The sequence below is a fragment of the Antechinus flavipes genome, chromosome 1 (genome assembly GCF_016432865.1).
Source record: "Antechinus flavipes isolate AdamAnt ecotype Samford, QLD, Australia chromosome 1, AdamAnt_v2, whole genome shotgun sequence".
NCBI lineage: Eukaryota > Metazoa > Chordata > Mammalia > Dasyuromorphia > Dasyuridae > Antechinus > Antechinus flavipes.
Genome location: NC_067398.1, coordinates 383,031,920 through 383,050,966, shown reverse-complemented (window position 1 = coordinate 383,050,966; position 19,047 = coordinate 383,031,920). Strand labels below are relative to the sequence as shown.

At 32.1% G+C, this 19,047-nt stretch overlaps 1 protein-coding gene across 1 annotated transcript in view; it reads left to right on the top strand.

Moving 5' to 3' along the window:
* The window catches only part of LPCAT1 (lysophosphatidylcholine acyltransferase 1), a 155,101-nt gene that overhangs the window by 64,968 nt on the left and 71,086 nt on the right, over nucleotides 1-19,047 (top strand). Inside the window, exons 3-5 of the mRNA XM_051969810.1 lie at nucleotides 6,571-6,785; nucleotides 14,408-14,520; nucleotides 15,301-15,361. Coding sequence (XP_051825770.1) covers nucleotides 6,571-6,785; nucleotides 14,408-14,520; nucleotides 15,301-15,361 — 389 coding nt within the window. The remainder of the gene's footprint in view (nucleotides 1-6,570; nucleotides 6,786-14,407; nucleotides 14,521-15,300; nucleotides 15,362-19,047) is intronic.

Below are 19,047 nucleotides of genomic sequence, written 5' to 3'. Positions count from 1 at the left end.
ATCTCTATCTTAAAAGTCATCAATTAATAAAAATGTTAAATAGAAAAATATGTTTATCTATAAGTAAGTACATTTCTATTTATCATCATCATAAACCATGAAGTCTTAAATATCTATAATTTTAAGTTAAAAATCCCAAGAAATTCTAAGGGCTTTAAGACAGTATAAGACATCTGGAAGAGATTACATAATAGTATTAGTAAAATCACAATTGGGTCATTGAGCTAACTTTGAACCAATCCTTTAAATGAAAGAAGACTTAGATATAATCTCAGACTAACCTCTTGTCCAATGAAGGAATTCTTTTCATTATCTACTACCTTACAGATCATCACCTGATCTATTCTTAAATATATTTAGTGATAGGGAAGTCACTGTCTCATAGCAATGTATTTCTTTTATAGATTTTTTTTTTTTATTATTCAATAGGCCTTCTCTTACGTCGTATAAGGTCTTCCCATTTATTAACTTACACTTGGTTCTAGCCCTGCTCACTGAGGCCAAAGTTTAGATTAGCTTAATTAAGACATTACTTAAGTGCCTATGTGTCAAGCACTACGGGCACAAAAAAAAAATATTATATTTTCTATCAAAGAGCTTACATTCTAAAAGGGAAAAATAACAAATAAATGTAATGTTGATGGGAGAGAATGGCAGGGAGGAGCAGAATGTGAGATTAAAATAGACTGGAGATTATTGAAGAAGGCAGTGAGCAACACAGCAAAGAGTACCAACCTCAGTGGGTGCGAGGCAACCTGCGTGATTTGGAACAGACCAAATGTAATTCTTTTCCCACTTGATAACCCTCCAGATAGTTGAAGACAACTGTCATGTAAAAGCTTTGAGTTTGGAGTCAGAAAACAAAGATTTAACTTTCCAGTATTCTGATATCTTCATTTTGTAAAATGAGAAGATTGGGTTAGACAATCACTAAGATTTCTTACAGCTCTAGAGCCTGTAACCCTATGCCTCTTTTGTATTCTTCAGACAAAACTTTCATTTACTTATGAGCACAAGCTGAAATAGCTATAATTTTAAGTAAACACTTTAAGAAACTCAAAGGGCTTTTAAACAGGTTATTTTAAGTTATGTACAAAGAAGCATTCCTAGATATTTTTTATTTTTGGGTGGGGGTGGGAAGAACTGAGGTATCTGGAAACTATTCCATAGTCGTGTCAGTGAAGTCATAATTTGACCATTGAGGTAACTTTGAACTATAGAGAGTCCTAGATTTGAAAGAAGGCTTTGAAATCATCTCTGACTAACCTCTGTTCAAGGACAGAATTCCTTTTATTATATACTATCTGACAGTAAGTCACGTGACCTATTCTTAAATATATCCAGTGATAGGGAAATCATTGTCCCACATAGCAATTTATTCCATTTTAGACTTTTTTCTATTATTATTAGACAGTTCTTTCAAATCATATATGACCTTCCTATCTATTAACTTCCACTTGGTCCTAGCTTTGTCCACTAGGGCCAAACAGAAATTAGATTAGCTAATTCAATTAATTTAATTCAGTTTTAATTTTTAATTCAATCTTCAGATGATACAGGTTTTAGTTACTTTACCAATCTAACTTTTCTAATGGAAAATTTTAAAATTTGTCAACATTATTATTTTTGCTGAGTAAATTGAGGTTAAGTGACTTGCCCAAGGTCACACAGCTAGGAGGTATTAAGTGTCTGAGATCAGGTTTGAATTCAGGTCCTCCTGATTTTAGGGCTGGTGTTCCATTCACTGTGCCACCTAGCTCCCTCTATCATTATTATTATTATTATTATTATTGTTAATTAAACATATCACCCCCACTGGGCTTAAGAAAGTACAAAAGTATGTGTTAAACAGTTATACAAATAATACATAATTGCAGTTTCTTCTTTTCCTCCTCCTCCATCTCCTCCTTTTTCTTCTTTTTCATATGCCTTTATATATATATAGATAAGCATATTAATATAGCCGACATGTAATGTAGAGTTCTCTCTTGATGGAATCATTTAAGTTTGATCTTGTCTGAAACCAATGAATACAAGCTTTACTTTTTTTCCCCTAATAAATTCTACTTCTGATCCTTGTTATTGTTCAACATCCTTTTAAAACTATGTATTAACAAAAATGTAGTTTGGAATTATCTAATGTAGTCTGACTATTGAAGGAGTCACAATAGTAAATGGTAATGGGAATTAAGTGAACGACACTGACTACCTTTTGACTCAATTCTGAAGTTACCTCTGTTCTCTTTTTGTTCAATTACGGATCTAGTCCAATTTCTGTCTTATAAGAAAGCTTTATTCAGTTGGGATTGTTGGAGAAAACTTTATTGCATTGTTTAAATCTAGCCCTATGTGGCTGAGAAGCTGGACTACCTCTACCAGCTAGCTGCTTAGAGGCCCTTACCTAAAGACTTTGGCTGTGCTGACTAAAAACCACTGGGTCTTTTGAGCCCAAAGAGTTTTTTCACAATTATGCATTTCAACAATCCATATACCTTATCTGAAAACTGTGCTGATCAGTTTCATTTTGATATTCTTTTGATTAAAGACAGATAATGTTGGGGGAATGGAACACTACTTTTTCTGATTTCAGGGAAATACATCTTTTAGCTCTCCTCCCAACATAGAAGGTACTAAATCTTTCCCACAACTAGAACTCAGATTACCTAATTTTGTGTCCTAGTTGATCATTTTCTTTTAATTAATTGGTCTTATTTGAGTTAGGGTTTTTAATATATAAAAATGTCTATCCCTGTATTCAGGTTCCAGTTTCAAAGCTAAGAGGCTTGGGACCAATTTATAGTAGTTAGTATGTGTTGATTAATAAATCAATATACCCAGAAACTCAAACCTATTTTTCCCTCATTTTATCTTTCACTTCCTACTTTGTTATTCCTCCTGTTCTTCTCTCCATAGTAAATACACTTATAATAAAGTGTTCATCATTAATTTAGTACCTATAGTATACTAAACCATGGAGATAAAAATGCAGAATACGATAGTCCCTGTCCTTGATGAATATACATCCTACTGAGTGGTGATATAATAAGTTCATAGATAAGGAAATACAGGATATGTACAAAATATATTAACAAAAATTAAGATGAGGTCATACTAAGGACTAGAAGAGGGATCATCAGAAAAAGTCTCTGGAAGGAAGTAGCTTGAGATTGAATTGCTTCTTAAATGTTTTGGCATTTGTTCTTCTTTCCAGCAAAATCTCCATAATCTGAAGCATTCTCTTAAGTACATACTAATTAAGAAATAATCTTTCTTGAAATTCCATTGTATAATCCAGGCATACTGCTCTTTTTGCTGCTTCTTACTCACAAAGTTCCATCATGCCTGAAATCCACCTCCCCCCACCCATGTCTTCCCCTCTGCTTCTTGGAATTTTTGTTCCTTCTGAACTCAGCTGAAACACCACCTTCTCTTCAACATGAGGCTTTTCCTAATTTTTCCTTGCCTCCCCAAAACTCCTCCCAACATATTTTATATTTATTTTGTATATGCTCCATATAAATGTAATATTTGTCTTATTCCCTTTGAAATGAAAGCTTCTTTGAAGCTAAGGGCTTTCATTTTTGTCTTTATACATATATATATGTATATATATATGAGTGCCCAGGATATAATAGATGCTTGATGAAAGCTTGTTGATTGATGGACAAAGTATAGATAGAAAAGTAAACAAGGCCAAGGAAAGAACCCTGGGAGACACGTGTTATAGGGATGAAGTATAATAAAGTCTTATTACACCATCTATAAGACTATAAGCACTTTGAAAGTAGAATCTGGCTTTTTTTTAATATTTTATTTTATAATAACTTTATATTGACAGAATCCATGCCAGGGTAATTTTTTTACATTATCCCTTGCACTCGCTTCTGTTCCGATTTTTCCCCTCCCTCCCTCCATCCCCTCCCATAGATGGCAAGCAGTCCTATATATGTTAGATATGTTGCAGTATATCCTAGATACAATATATGTTTGCAGAACCAAGCATTTCTCTTGTTGCACAGGGAGAATTGGATTCAGAAGGTAAAAACAACTCGTAAAGAAAAACAAAAATGCAAATAGTTCACATTCGTTTCCCAGTGTTCTTTCTTTGGGTGTAGCTGCTTCTGTCCATCATTTATCAATTGAAACTGAGTCTTTGTCAAAGAAATCCGCTTCCATCAGAATACAAGTAGGATCTGTCTTCTGCCATTCTATGTAACTCCAAAGCTCAACATTGTTCATCTATGTTCAATAAATGCTCTTTAATTCATTTACTGACTAATTAGCTTGCCTCTTTTTCTTATGTTTACATATCCCTCACTTCCCTCTCCTTTTCTTCCCATCCTTCCCCCCAGACTCATATTTGACAGAGCAGGAAATTGCAACTTCAAATTAAATGTTTTTCTTCTTTTTTTATTTTTAAAATATCATTGTCTGCATTATAAATTGTTTCACATAAATGACACTTTAGAAACTTTACTGGTTAGTTTTGACATTTTTGTATCTTGGTAACACAAAAACTGACTATAAAATAAATGATTTTTAAAAAACATATAATATAAGGATTGAACTTGTGATTTCAATGGTAAAGGAAAAACTGGGTAAAGAAGCAGCCTTTGCCAATTCAGGACAGCACCTTCTCTATGATTTATATTTAGTCTCAGGGCACAGGGTAGTTAAAGGTTAAATGACTTGTTTAGAATCGTACAATTGCTACAAAGAAGAGATGGTTCATGACTTAAATCTTCTAAACTTTAAGGCCAACTCTATACTTCTCTGCACTATATATTTGTAAAATACATAATGGGTTAATTTTGCTTTCAGAATAATCACATATATCAAGGATACTGCCAGGGCTCAAAATATTTTTGAATCTCCTTTAGAATTACCTTCACAGTCACTTTTGTGAGTAAGATAAGAAAATCAGTCTTTTTTTTTAATATTTTATTTTATTTTATAATAACTTTATATTGACAGAATCCATGCCAGGGTAATTTTTTTTACAACATTATCCCTTGCACTCACTTCTGTTCCGATTTTTCCCCTCCCTCTCTCCACCCTCTCCCCTAGATGGCAAGCAGTCCTATATATGTTAAATATGTTGCAGTATATCCTAGATACAATATATGTGTGCAGAACCGAGCAGTTCTCTTGTTGCACAGGGAGAATTGGATTCAGAAGGTAAAAGCAACTCGGAAAGAAAAACAAAAATGCAAATAGTTCACATTCATTTCCCAGTGTTCTTTCTTTGGGTGTAGCTGCTTCTGTCCATCATTTATCAATTGAAATTGAGTCTTTGGTAAAGACTCAATTTCGATTGAAAATCAGTCTTATTAAAGTTAAAGTTAAAAACTTACTACTCAGAATGATCATTAGCTGGTTTATATTGGGGGAGTGAGAAGAAAAGTTCTTTTTTTAAAATTAAAATCCCAAAGCACAATGGGTACATGCACAAAAAAATTACAATTAGTTCTTAATCATTGTTGAAGAATAATTCCCAACACTAGAGGGCACAGAGGTAGCATGGTAGACAGAATGCCAGACCTGGAGTCAAGAAGATCTGAGTTCAAATCTAGTCACAGACATTTATTAGCTTTGTGTTCCCAGGCAAGTCACTTAATCCTATTTGCCCCAGTTTGCTTATCTGTAAAATAAACTGGAGAAAAAATGGCAAACCATGCCAGTATTTTTACCAAGGAAACAGATGTAATCACAAAGAGTCAAACATAATTGAAACAACAAGTTGCAAAAAATGTTTTTAGCAATGGTATCATTAAAAAAAAAAAAGTATTCTCCTCCTATTTCAATGTATAAGTTTTTGCACCAATTTATCGGTATATATTAAGCACTACTGTGTGCCAGACACTGTAATAAGTACTAGGAATCTAAATACAAAAAATGACAATCTCTACAATGTAGGAGCTCACATTCTAATAGTGCATTGCATATTAGTGGGATTTTTTAATGGTCACATTTTGTGTTCTCTTACAGTATTTCCAATGATTAAGAAAGTTTTGTTCTAAATGAATTGTTTCCAAACCTATTACCCTTTTCCATTTCATCCAGAAACCTGATCCTATTAACTTGTTTCTGTGCCTTAGGAAGCAACTTTAGTGATCTAATAATGATAGTAAATCTTGGTTCCTGACCTTAGTCTCTCAGTACCATGTTTCATATAAAATTTAAATACAAATCATAGAAAAATCATATTTGTCAAATTTAGCTAATTGCTTCCTTTAAGTTGGGGGCAGTTTGCACAAAATAGTTTAGTACTAATTTCAAAGTTATTGGTTATATTTGTAATTCTGTTCTTTAATTTAGCACAGAAATAATGTCAGAATTCTCTGACAACAGAGAAATAAATATCCATAATCTTCTTTTCAGTGAACTAGTAGTTAAAGTTACAGCTAAACTATAATTAATTGACCCAAAATCACTCTGGAAAATACTTTGCAGATGTCTATAAAATGTTGCTGTGGCCTCTTTTTTTTTTAAAACAAATTCTTAGCATATTTTAGAATTATGTAGTGATTATTTTATTTGAAATATTATAATCATCATCTTATTTTACAGGGTAGTAGACTTTCTGCTGAAAGCCATCATGAGAACAATGTGGTTTGTTGGTGGATTTCACTGGGTGAGTGTGAAGGGCAGACAGGCCTTACCAACAGAAGCCGCAATCCTGACACTAGCCCCACATTCCTCCTACTTTGATGCCATTCCTGTAACAATGACTATGTCCTCTATCGTGATGAAAGCAGAAAGCAGAGACATTCCTATATGGGGAAGTAAGTAATTCAGTTATGTTTGGTCAAAGATCATTTGTGCTTAATGTAATGGTATAAATAGAGTACATATAGCTAAAGAATTATTTCCCCCTGTATGTTAATTGATTTTTTTTTTGTTATTGAATCTATAATAGTTTCATTTTTAAGTTATTTTCAATGTTGATTATATTAGTATTTTGTTGGTAGAATTCCCTTTGCTGATGAAATCACAAACCACATATTTATGTAAATTGATTTTTTTATTGCTTGTCTCCAAATTGTCATAAGATTTCATTCATGAGTATATGTATAATACAGAATTATTTTTCAACTATGAAAAAAAAATTGAAACATTTATTTTAATGGTTATCTACCTAAAAGCAATTTGACTCAAACATAAAACAATAAGCAAAGACTGTATCATGGGAATTTAAAACTGATGTCTTTCTTTAAAGGACAAAGGTTCAGCACCAAGATTTGAATTCAGATTATTCAGACTTCAAATCCAAAAGTTTTAAACTATGTCACTGTTTTTTCCCTCATTAATTCTGTAATAGAAAATGATTAAGACCAACATAAAATTATTGAGCTAGCACTTGAAAACAAAATGTATTGCTTTCTTGGATTATTTCAGTGACAGATCAAAGGACAGACTAATACTTAACCCATTTCTCATCTTCTAAGTATTTGACAGCTGTTTAAATTTGTAAAAATTAGAAAGAATTTTAGGGTTTTTTGGAGCACTATAAGGAAGTGTAGTATCGAATTAAACAATATATTTGACCAAACAAAAATAATCTGCATTCAGAACTTTTCCCTTTTTATTGCTATAAAAGAGCTTGTTAGTGGAGAAAGTAACGTAAAGTGAACAAAGGACATTTTACTTCCTGCTAAGTGGGAAAAAAATACTTTCAGTTACCATCATCTTATCTGTCTTCTGTGCAGATAACTTCTAATTCTATATATTTAGTCCTAATCTCTCCCCGAACTTTGATTTACCAGTTCCCTGCTAAACCTGGATGTCCCTTTAGCACATATGATTTTACATCTTCAAAATGGAATTCATCACTTCTCCCTACTCTAACCCTTCCTCCAAATTCTATTTCTATTCAGGGCACCACCATTCTCCTACTCCTCCCTGGTCATCAAGTTCAGAATTATCTGTGAAAAATATCTTCAGTCAATTGGTCAATTGTTAAGTCTTACTATTTATTATAGTCATTATACCATTCAAGTCAGCCCAGGCCACAAATAATCTGCAATGACATTTCCTATCACCAATCCAAAGGCTCACTTTGTTTCTATTCTATATATGCATGTACATTGCAATTTCTTAATTTTATTTTAGGGATAATTTAGGTATACAGCAAATGAGATGGGAGGGACTTTCAAGTTCATCTTTTTTTTTTTTTTTTTGCTGAGGCAGTTGTAGTTAAGTGACTTGTCTAGGATCACACAACTGGGAAATATTAAGTGTCTGGGACAGATTTGAACTCAGATCCTCCTGACTTCAGGGCTGTAGCTGCCCCCTTCAAGTTTATCTTGTCCACCTTCTTCATTTTATAAGTAATAAAATTAAGGCCTAGAAAGGTTGTAATACATCCAAAGTTACTCAGGTATTAAGTACTAGAGAATCCAGGTCCTCTGATTTAAAATACATTACAAATAAGAAAGAAAACTTTTCTATTTATTTCTATTTAACAAGTTCATTTTTATAGCCCTCAAGTTATACATCTTTGGAGTAGATATAAGATAAAACAGGGTGGGTTTCTCTTTTGTTTTGTTTTTAGAGACTACTTAATTTTACTTATGTATTTCTTTTTCAGAAATATACTAGATCAAAATATATTTTCTAAAGGTTATTTTGTTACCTGTTTAACTACAAGATCTTAAAAGCCTACACCATTTTATGAGACAGATTGAAGGACAGATGGGAGGAAAAAAGATATGTTCAGAAGTGAAAATATTTATAATGCTTTGGCTTTTTTCCTATCTCTTATACCGACTTTCCTTTTTATGTTGCAAGGAAGAAATGCTTTTAAGATGTTTTAGAAATCCATCACCCTTTATGCCATTCATTTCTAGTATTGTATTCATTGATTGATAGCATGAATTAAGAAGAAGAAAGGAGGGGAGAGAAAAGGAAAGAAAGAGACAGAAATAAAGGAAACAAAGCAAATTTCACTAAGTGCTGAGCAAGTTTTAATGAGTACTGATAAGTACACTTAAAATGTGAAAATCCTTTATTCAAATCCAGCCACCTCCTAATTATTCTAAAGTTAACCAGTGTTATTCAAAAGATTCCATAATAGAATTTTCTGCTTAGGTAGGACTTTTTTAATGCCCTTGATTTACCTTCTAAAATTACCTATTCTAGAATTTAGGGATTTTTATTCAGCATATCACAGAAACTTTTATACATTTCTGTTCTAACTGCTTGATAATTCCATTATGGTGAGCCTTTTACAATTAGGCTGTCAGAGCTTACAGATCAAGTTTTTCAATGAGCTCATTCTAGAATTGATAACCCTGTTTTACAGAGAAATTAAAAAATTTACCCAAGATCATATAATAAGTCAGAGGCAAAGCCGGTTCAAAAACTTTGCTTTCTTAACTCGGAGTAAAGTATTCTTTTCTCTATACCACCTTTTCAGTTTAGGAACCAAATTATCATAAAAAATTTTTCTTTTAAAAATAATGTTTTATAGTTTATGAATATACATTATTTCATTGTAGCTTTACCACAACCTTTACAGGAAGGCAATAGCAGTGTGGACTCCATTGCACCTTTAGTTTCACCATCTCCCAAACAGAGATAAGTGACTTCCCCTACCTCTTGAAGTTTTTGTAGAAATAAATAATTTTTTTTAAGCATCTGATGCAGAAGGCTAGAAGACCTTGATAAACATTAGTTAGAAATATAAGGAACAAGAATTGATTCTGAAAAACCCACAAGGAAATTTTGGGGGGGTCAAGGTTAAAGTATCCTATGTTCCTATGTCCTCCTTTATGGCCTTTTGAGTCTTAAAATAACAACAATCACTTTTTTAAAAACCCTTTTTTCTCGTGTTAAAGCAGCACATTTATTCGTTTGCGCATTTTATTCATTTGTTTGTTTACAAAGCATTTGCATGGCTAATTTTTACAACACTGATCTTTGCAAAAACCTTTTTTTCCAAATTTTCCTCTCCTTCCTCCTTCCCCCTCCCCTAACTGACATGTTAAATATGTTGAAATACATGTTAAATCCAATATATGTATATATATTTATACAGTTATCTTTCTGCACAAGAAAAATCATATCAAGAAGGAAGGAAAAGAAAGAATAAGAATGCTATGTTGTGTTCCACACTGTTCCCATGGTTCTCTCTCTGGGTGTAGATGGCTCTCTTTATCACTGAACAAGTGGAACTGGTTTGAATCGTTTCAATGTTGAAGAGAGCCACATCCATCAAAATTGATCATCATATGGTCTTGTTATTGCTGTGTATAATGATCTTCTGGTTCTGCTCATTTCACTTAGCATCAGTTCATTAGGCCTCTCCAACCCTCTCTGAAATCATCTTGCTGGTCGTTTCTTACTAAACAATAGTATACCATAGCATTCATATATTATAATTTATTCAGCCATTCTCCAATTGATGGGCATCTGTAGTGTTCTGTTTTCTTCCTTTTCTAAAATATATGATGGTTCTCTCTGGGAGCAGGTTTCTCAGGGAGGTTCTTTGGAAGCAGCTTTAGTTTCAGTTCCAAGTAATAATCACTCCAAACGCAGCCAGGAGTTAAAATCCAGTCCTTTATTGTATCTTTCAGTCTTGAGCTTCAGCCCCTAGCTCCCTTCGAATGTCTCCAGCCAGCACAAAGGTGGAATATGGAATGAATCTGTCTCTGCCTCTGAGAGTAGGCTTCTGTGTTTCTATGTCTGTCCCTGAGAGCTTCTTGTTTATATGCTGTATACTGAGTAACACCAATCATTATATCACTGGGAAACCATTATTTGTTGTAGGATTAAATCTATTCTAAACTAGATTTAAACATTGTCTCCTCAATTCCACTTAGTACCGTGTTTCAAGTTCTGGCCCATAACATCTCCTCGTAGGATCAGATCAATCATACTGAACCATGCTAAATTAGATAATTATCTATCAGTTCGAATGACTTAACACTTGTAAGGATTCCAACAGGCATCCACTCAGTTTCCAGTTTTTTGCCACTACAAAAAGGGCTGCCACAAACATTTTTGCACATGTGTGTCCCTTTCCCTCCTTTAAGATCTCTTAGCATTTGACAGAATTTTTTCACTTCTCCAAGGCTTTCCCGGCTTCAAGTTAAGCACAGAGCCAGCCATTTAAAAAAAGACCATTATTTAAAGCTATTATTATCTGCAACCCTGGGTATTATTACTCTTAAATACTTTTACTTATACTATGGAATAAAATATGTGTGTTTTTCTATCTACATGAAAGACATATTCAACAATATAATTGTGGCCATTCAGGATAAAGCAAAGTTTATCTTTAAAAATAGATTATTCTATAATGATTCATAAGTATAGTGAGTGCTGAAAAAATACTCATTATCTCCCTTCCAGTACTATTTTTTCGCAGATCTTTCTGTTTGGGGTTGACATAAAGTTTGAACATCAAAAATAATAGACTTTTAGACAATGAAGAGACTATAAAGGTTATCTACTTTATTAACCTCCCACCCTGATGGAAATGTAGCCTTTGTCTGAATATTTCCAGTAATGTGGAACTCATTTTTTCACACAGAAGCCTATTTCTTTCTGTATAGTCGTAATTGTTAAACTATGTATGAGTACAATTTCATCTACCTATGATGTTTGTCTTTTGATCCTCTACATACATAGAATAAGTTTTGACTTTCAAATTCTACACCTTTCTTTCTTTTCCCCCTCCCTGAGATAGTAAGCATTTTGATATAATTTATACATGTGCAATCATCTTATATAACATTTCAAATGTTTAAATATGTACTTGTATATTTAAAATTATCTTCATTTGTGCTATTTCCCCTTATTATTTGTTATCCTCAAGATGTACTCTCCTGTAGATCATTGTGATTTGAATATTGTAGTTATATGGAAAGCATGTAATTCTACATTATGCTGGAGTTTAGGAGCAGTTGTCACCAAACTAATGACTCACTAACTTTATAACAACTAAATCCCTGGGTCTTTCTGACATCCTGTCATTATTGTATTTCCTTTAAGTTGACAATTCAATGAAAAATATTAAGCACCTACTGCATTCCAGGCTTTCTGCTGGGCCCCAGGTATATTAAAGCCAAACTGAAACAATGCATACCTACTGTTGTTCAATTTCATTTATATTAGTTCTGGGCATAATTTGTAGTTGAATTTTTTTAGAACCTCAGTTCTGTCATCTATTGGTTCTCTCCCAGCTTTGTCATCTGTAAATTTTGATAAGCTTGTCTGTATACCTTCAGTCTGAAGAAACAAAAGTTTCTTCCTCTGCACTCCTAAAATGGCAACACTTTATACTGTTGTAGCACATTGTAATTTGGATACAGTAGATAGATATATGGAAAGCTTATAACTTGCTAGCATTTGTGGCTAATCTAATAACTCCATTACAAAAGAAAATGAAGAGAGTTGTTTGTAGAGTGTTTTTTAATGATTTTTTTAAAGTCTTGCTTTCCCTTACTCAGTAATCACTTTGTTCCCTAAATGATAGTGAACTGTGCTTAATAATGTATTTCTAAATATTGCCTAGTAGTAGGCTTCAACTTTTTTGGTCTGTAGTTCTCAGAACTTACATTTTAGAAAATTAAAACATTGGTCCTTTCTCAATTTTCTAACACCTCCCTCATTCTCAATGATCTCTCAGAGGTAACTAATATGAGTCACAGTTATAAGTTTTCTCATTGTACTAGGTTATGTTTCATGTAGGATTGGAGTCTTGAACTCATTTAATATAGAGCAAGTAGCTAGGAAGAGCTAAATCCACCCAAGATACTTTCTAACTGCATAAAACATTTTAAAATGGTAGCAACAATTGATTCCTTGCAAGATTGTCATGAGGATCAAAAAAGATAATGCATGTAAAACACTTTGCAAATTTTAAAACAAGTAAATAATCCTATCTGCTATTACATGATGATGATGACAGTGTATCCAATGACCTTATTTTGGGTGAATTCCCTAGGAAAACTTATAGTCAGGGTTTGTGTAAGCAGCTTAATGATGCATTTGATAGAATCCTGGATCTAGGTCTAGAACTAAATCCATTTTCCCAAACCAGTGGCAACTTAGTTATTTAGTGAATTCTTAAAACATTTGAATAAGTCCTCAGATTTCAGATTACTTACATTTAAAGAAAACTGAGCATGTTACTTTGAGCTACTTAAAGAAGGTGCATGTATTAGGTTATTCTTTTCTTTCAAAATAAATTATTTGAAATTTTAGGATACATGATATGATTAGTAAATAATACTATTGTCTCACCAAACAAAATTAGATTACTTGTAATGACTCAGTTACAATTTAGTTCTCATTAGCTTCCTAAAATAAGAGCACCTATTATAGTGTCTGACACATAGCATATACTTCATAAATGCTTGTTGATTATTTGATTATAAGACAAGAATTCAGTTCAAACATTTTTAATCAATCAATTTTTAATCAACAAGGCATTGTTCTAGATACTGAAAAGTGAAAGAAAAAAAAAAAACAATGTTAACCCTCAAGAGTTTATATTCTACTTGCCAATGTCTTCAAGAATAGTGTTTTATGTAATTTTACATATTCCTTAATACCTTGTATAGTTCTTTGCACAAAGGCAGTGACTTCTTTTTTCCTTTAATGAATTTGTATTGTAGATATATATATATAGTTATGTATGTCTATTTGCTTATTCTTAGATACTATCTACAACAATGTTATTCTTTGTAGTGTTACCAAAATATACATATCTATATTTTTATACTATGCTAATTTTATATATTTATTTATATATTATGATAATTGCTATCATAACTAGTCTCATTTAGAATGATTTTCAAAGACCACATTTTCTAGTTTTAGTTTTTAGAAATTGGGTGATGTCATTATAATTTAAAATTCTCATAGACAGTTATAACAATGTTTTCACTGTTGATGTTTGTTCTTTCTTTAAGCCCACTTTTAAGTATTCCTATGAGCTTTCTGCTCATGCCTGTCAGATAATACTTCCCCTCCCCGCAATATTCTTAAGAATATTCTTTCAATAGACTTTATTTTTGCAATCACCATTTCATGAGTAATTAAAAATGCTCATTTATAATTGATTTATTTCAAAGGCAAATATGCTTTAGTGTTGTTATATACTCTTATAAGATCTTTGTACCTCTGTTTTATTCTACCCCTGTAGACAATTGAGGGTCAATTCTCTTTGGCTGGTTCAGTAATATAACCTTGTCATAATTTTATTACTCCATTAACTCTTAAATCTTTAGTCCATTTGTTATTCTTTACTTTATTGGATGTTTGTCTAAAAATCTACAAGAATTTTTAGAATTTCTTTTTTTCATGTATTTTGAGATCAATGACAAAGTAATCTCCTAGCTCCCCAATAATACCCCACCTCAAAATACTACACATTATTCACATAACTTTTTTGCAGCTCTGATCAAATACATACGACCAGTATTTGTATCCCGATCTGACCAGGATTCTCGAAGGAAAACTGTTGAAGAAATAAAGAGACGTGCACAATCTAATGGCAAATGGCCACAGGTAACTCAGAATTTTGTTTGTACTTTGAAGGACATAGTCCTTGAAAAGTGTTAAAATTAGAATGAGAATGGATCGAGGAAGCAGAGTATTTCCTACATAAATACCTTTTAGTTGTGAAACAAGGATTATTTAGAAATGCAATTAAATTCAATGCTTTTTGATAGTCCAAGCAAATTTTAGAAGTTTAGCCATGTAGAAGATCTGTGATTTTAGCAACATATAGATCACAGCCTTTCTACACTTTAAAAATATTAATTATTCAGTGGCTAGTTTTCTTGCATAATTTGCTTAATTGACTTTGGAGAAAATTTTAGATGAAGAGTTCATAGATACTGCAATGGTAATGTGAGTTCCCAAAGTTACTATTTTCTTGTTATGGCTATAATTAGTCATCTTTATATGATTCTTTTAAAAAGTTATTAAAAGTCTCTTCAATTCTTGTTGCTTCCCAGACTGAAGTGAATCCATAAAATAATTTTCAACTTTGAAAATATGTTCTGTTCTTAGTTTCTAGACTGATGTAATTTTTTTAAAAATCACATTTAGGTTTGTCTTCTTTGGGATGCTTCTAACTTTTAATGATACTTTTATTTATCATGAAAGTGTGTATGCATGTATGTAGTAGTATTTACATTGTTTCTTCTTATTCCTTTTTACTGGCAACTATTCAGATATTGGAGAATATTTTGATAAAGGGATAATTTTGAAAGTATACATCAACATTATTTTGTATAAATTCTAAAGTATATGTTGTATAATGTTATTTTTTTTTATTCAAAGATAATGATATTCCCAGAAGGAACTTGCACTAACAGGACCTGCCTCATTACCTTCAAGCCTGGTAAATATTGTCTTCTGTTTTTAAATGATATTGGTGTTTTTTTCCCTCAATAGATTGCATCTATTCTCAAATGTTGGTTCTTATAGTGTCATATTCTTTAATTTTTTATCAAAGATTTTATGCCTTAAAAGTATCATTTTACAATATGATTGACTAAGTGAAAATATCTTATATCCTGGCAATTATTTGATTATCTTAGAAATATTACTGAGCTGAGCTACATGGTGAAATTTGGTTTAAGAATTGCATCATATGTAAGCAGCTGAGAAAGATAGAACTGTGTATATGTGAATAATTATTGAATTTTAAAAATTTTTTTTACAGTAGTTGTAGGGAGTATACCATTGAAAATAGACCCTATTTAAACTATATTGTTTTTATGCTATTTTAAAAAAATCAGTTAGATATTTGGTGTTTAAATCTACAACAGGTTTCTTATTTGGTCTTACCACTTTATGAATAAGTACTTTTCTGAATGGTACTGGTGAAGCACTTTTAGATCTAAAATGTAAAGTATGAATTATTATTTGATGTTTATATATATATATATATTATTTGACATAGTTTTGTATAAATGGTAGTCTGCTTATATATGAATTAAGATTCTGTTTGTTTTTTACCAGATATCTACACAACTCACTGTTATTATTGAATCTGTTATTGTTAAGATGTTTTAAAAGCTAGTGTTATGTGCAAACCACAGATGCTTTTTGTGCTGACCTGTAGAAATAAAACCCATTGAGTTAAATTGTATAGTTTATTGTAATACATCGTTTCCTGATAATTTATGATATAATCATTACATATTAAATATCATTACATATATCACATTACATATCATATACACATTATGTGGTTATATACAAACACATACACCACAGGCAAGTCATTTTACTTTATGAGCCAAAGTTTTCTCATTTATAAAACAAGAGGGTTGAATTAGATGATCCCAAAGTTATGATTCTGAATCCAGTATAACTGCATATATAGGCTTGTTTCATGTTGTGGCTGTCAGAAGAGTGTGTCTACTATTTCTATCTGAATTAGTTTAGTCCATAAACAAATTAGTTCCACAAAAGTTTCTCTCACTAACATCATTGAAATCTATTGTTTTAACAGTTCACTAAATAGCTTAGAAATGTTTCTTCTACTTTGTCTTCATAGTACTTATTCTTATTTTTACATCTACTTTTACTTAAATATGAATAATTTAAAATATATCACATCAAACCCTCTTAGTTCACAGAGCAATTTAAGTTGCCCACTCAACTAAAACTTATTGCTATTATCTTGCTGTAGTAAACTACCAGAAGCATTCAAACACTCAAAGCTATTATGATTACTGGAAAAGAGGCTGAACACCCCTGCTAGACTAATAATTTGTAACATCCTATATGCTGCTGTGCTTTGATATTAGTTATATACAGCAAAAAAGGAAGAAGTAATACCTATGACATTAGCTCAATTTTCATTTTACCTATCAATCTTTTAATATTGCTAGTTGTTCAACTTATAATTTCTTATAATTGGGGCATTTTTCTAGTAACCACTTAGTAGCTTTAGAAACACAATATGTAAAAACAACCTGGCAACTTAGTACAAATCAATTTGTTATTTAAAAAAAAAAAAAGATAGCATCTAATTGAAGAGACATTAAAAATGCATAATTTAATACTGTCCAATCTCTTACAGAGGACATATCTTTTCAATTATGGAACTCGGATGCTAATTTTTTGTTTCCAAGATAAGCTGGTTACAAAGAACCAACTGACTATTTGTACCTTATAAAATATTCTTTTTAAAATTTTTAAGTTAGAATTTTGAAAGGAAGTATAACTATATATAGTAAGAAAAAATGTAGAATATATACTATGAGCTTACTAAATGCTTGTTGAATGACTTATGACTGTTACATATTCAGAGGGTGTGGAATATCAGGGAATTCTTTATGGAAGAGAAGTATATTTCAGAAATTAAATGGCTTAAGGAGGGAAAGAGGACATTCTAGTCACAAGGAATAAAATGAATATAAGTATAATTAAACCATGGAATGTGATATGTTTAAGGAAATAACTCAAAGGTGGATGACATACAATAAAAATGATTGTAGCTAGGATTTATATGATGCTTTGTTTTACAAAATACCTTATAAATGTCATCTCATTTTATCCTTACAACAACCCTAAAAAGCAGATGATATTATTATCCTGATTTTACAAACAAGGAAATGGAAGCGCACAGATTAAGCTACTTGCTTGATGTCACTAAGTATCTGAGGTTAAATTTGAACTCTGCTCTCCTCCATTCGAAGTCCAACACTCTCTACTGTGCCACTTCGCTGCCTCTCTAATGATAAGAAGTTTGAATGGTATAGGACTGCAGGAAATTTTGAATGCCAGGCAAAGATATTCAAACTTGAGAGGCAGTAAGGGATCACTATATATTTTTGAGCAGAGCAATAACGTGACCATTTATAACTTTAAGAGCATTATTCTGACAGCAATATCTTGAAAGATATATTAGAAAGAGAAAGAGTAGAAGTAAGAGTGTCTGTTAAGAGACTATAGCAATAGTCTAATGGGTGACAATTAAGTCCATCAGAACTAGCAATGAAAACAAACAGGAAGGCACAGCTGCTAGATATATTGGAGAAGTAAAATCAAAACTGATTCATGTGAGCAGTGATACAAAGCAAGAATCAAAGATAATTCCAAAGCTAAAAAATGAGAGAATTAATAAATTGTAGTACAGCAAGTAGAGATTTTTGGGATGTGTTGAGTTTGAAGGGTCAGTAGTTTATCCAGGCAGGGATGAACTGAAGGCAAATGGTGATGTGGGGTCTGGAACTCATAAAAGTTAGGCCTGGAGATAAAGATGAAGATGTCATCTAAATAGAGCTGATAACTAGAAACATAAGAGTGAATGAAATCACCAAAGGAGAGAGTATATGGCCAAAAAGAGAGCATGGAACAGGGCTTCAGAAAGCAAAATGGAAAAAACTAGATGCCAGAGGGAGCCATTACAAGTCTTGTTTAACTCCCTCATTTTATAGATTATTTTTTCAAGCAGCTTAAGAAGATTGATTGACTATTACACAGGTAGTATACAGTTCAAACCTAGGTCTTCTGATCCTTTCCATTGCTTATTGTTGCCCAGAACAATGAAATGGATTATGAGATAGATGAAGCATGGAGGCTTGGGCCTGGGATAAAGAAGAGCTGATTAGAGTAAGAATGAGAAATTGGATATATTGTTTGCACCTAAGGCAATGAAAGTAGATAATTAAAATTATGGAACTAGTATAACAGGAAGCAGTTGATCTGGCATACCAGCTGAATTTCACTGGTCACACACTTACAGAGTTAATATACCATAAATTTTGTAATAGAATTTGAAATTATTTTAGGCAACACCTCTGTGAAATGTCTTTCTCCTAGAATATTGTTGTTTCCCCTTAAATGTTGGTCTTCTAGGTTCTGGATGGGACAGCAAAAACACTAAAATGGACAACCATTCAAGTGGGGATAAAGGAGGGGGGGGGGGGAATTGTTCCCAGATATTTTACTAAGTGTATATGTAAATGTTCATGTTTCATTTCACAAAAACTTCCTCACTTTGAATGTCTTTTTTGTGATGTTCTATTTTAATATGTATTTGTGTGTGTGTTAAGTGTAAGACAGTCTCAG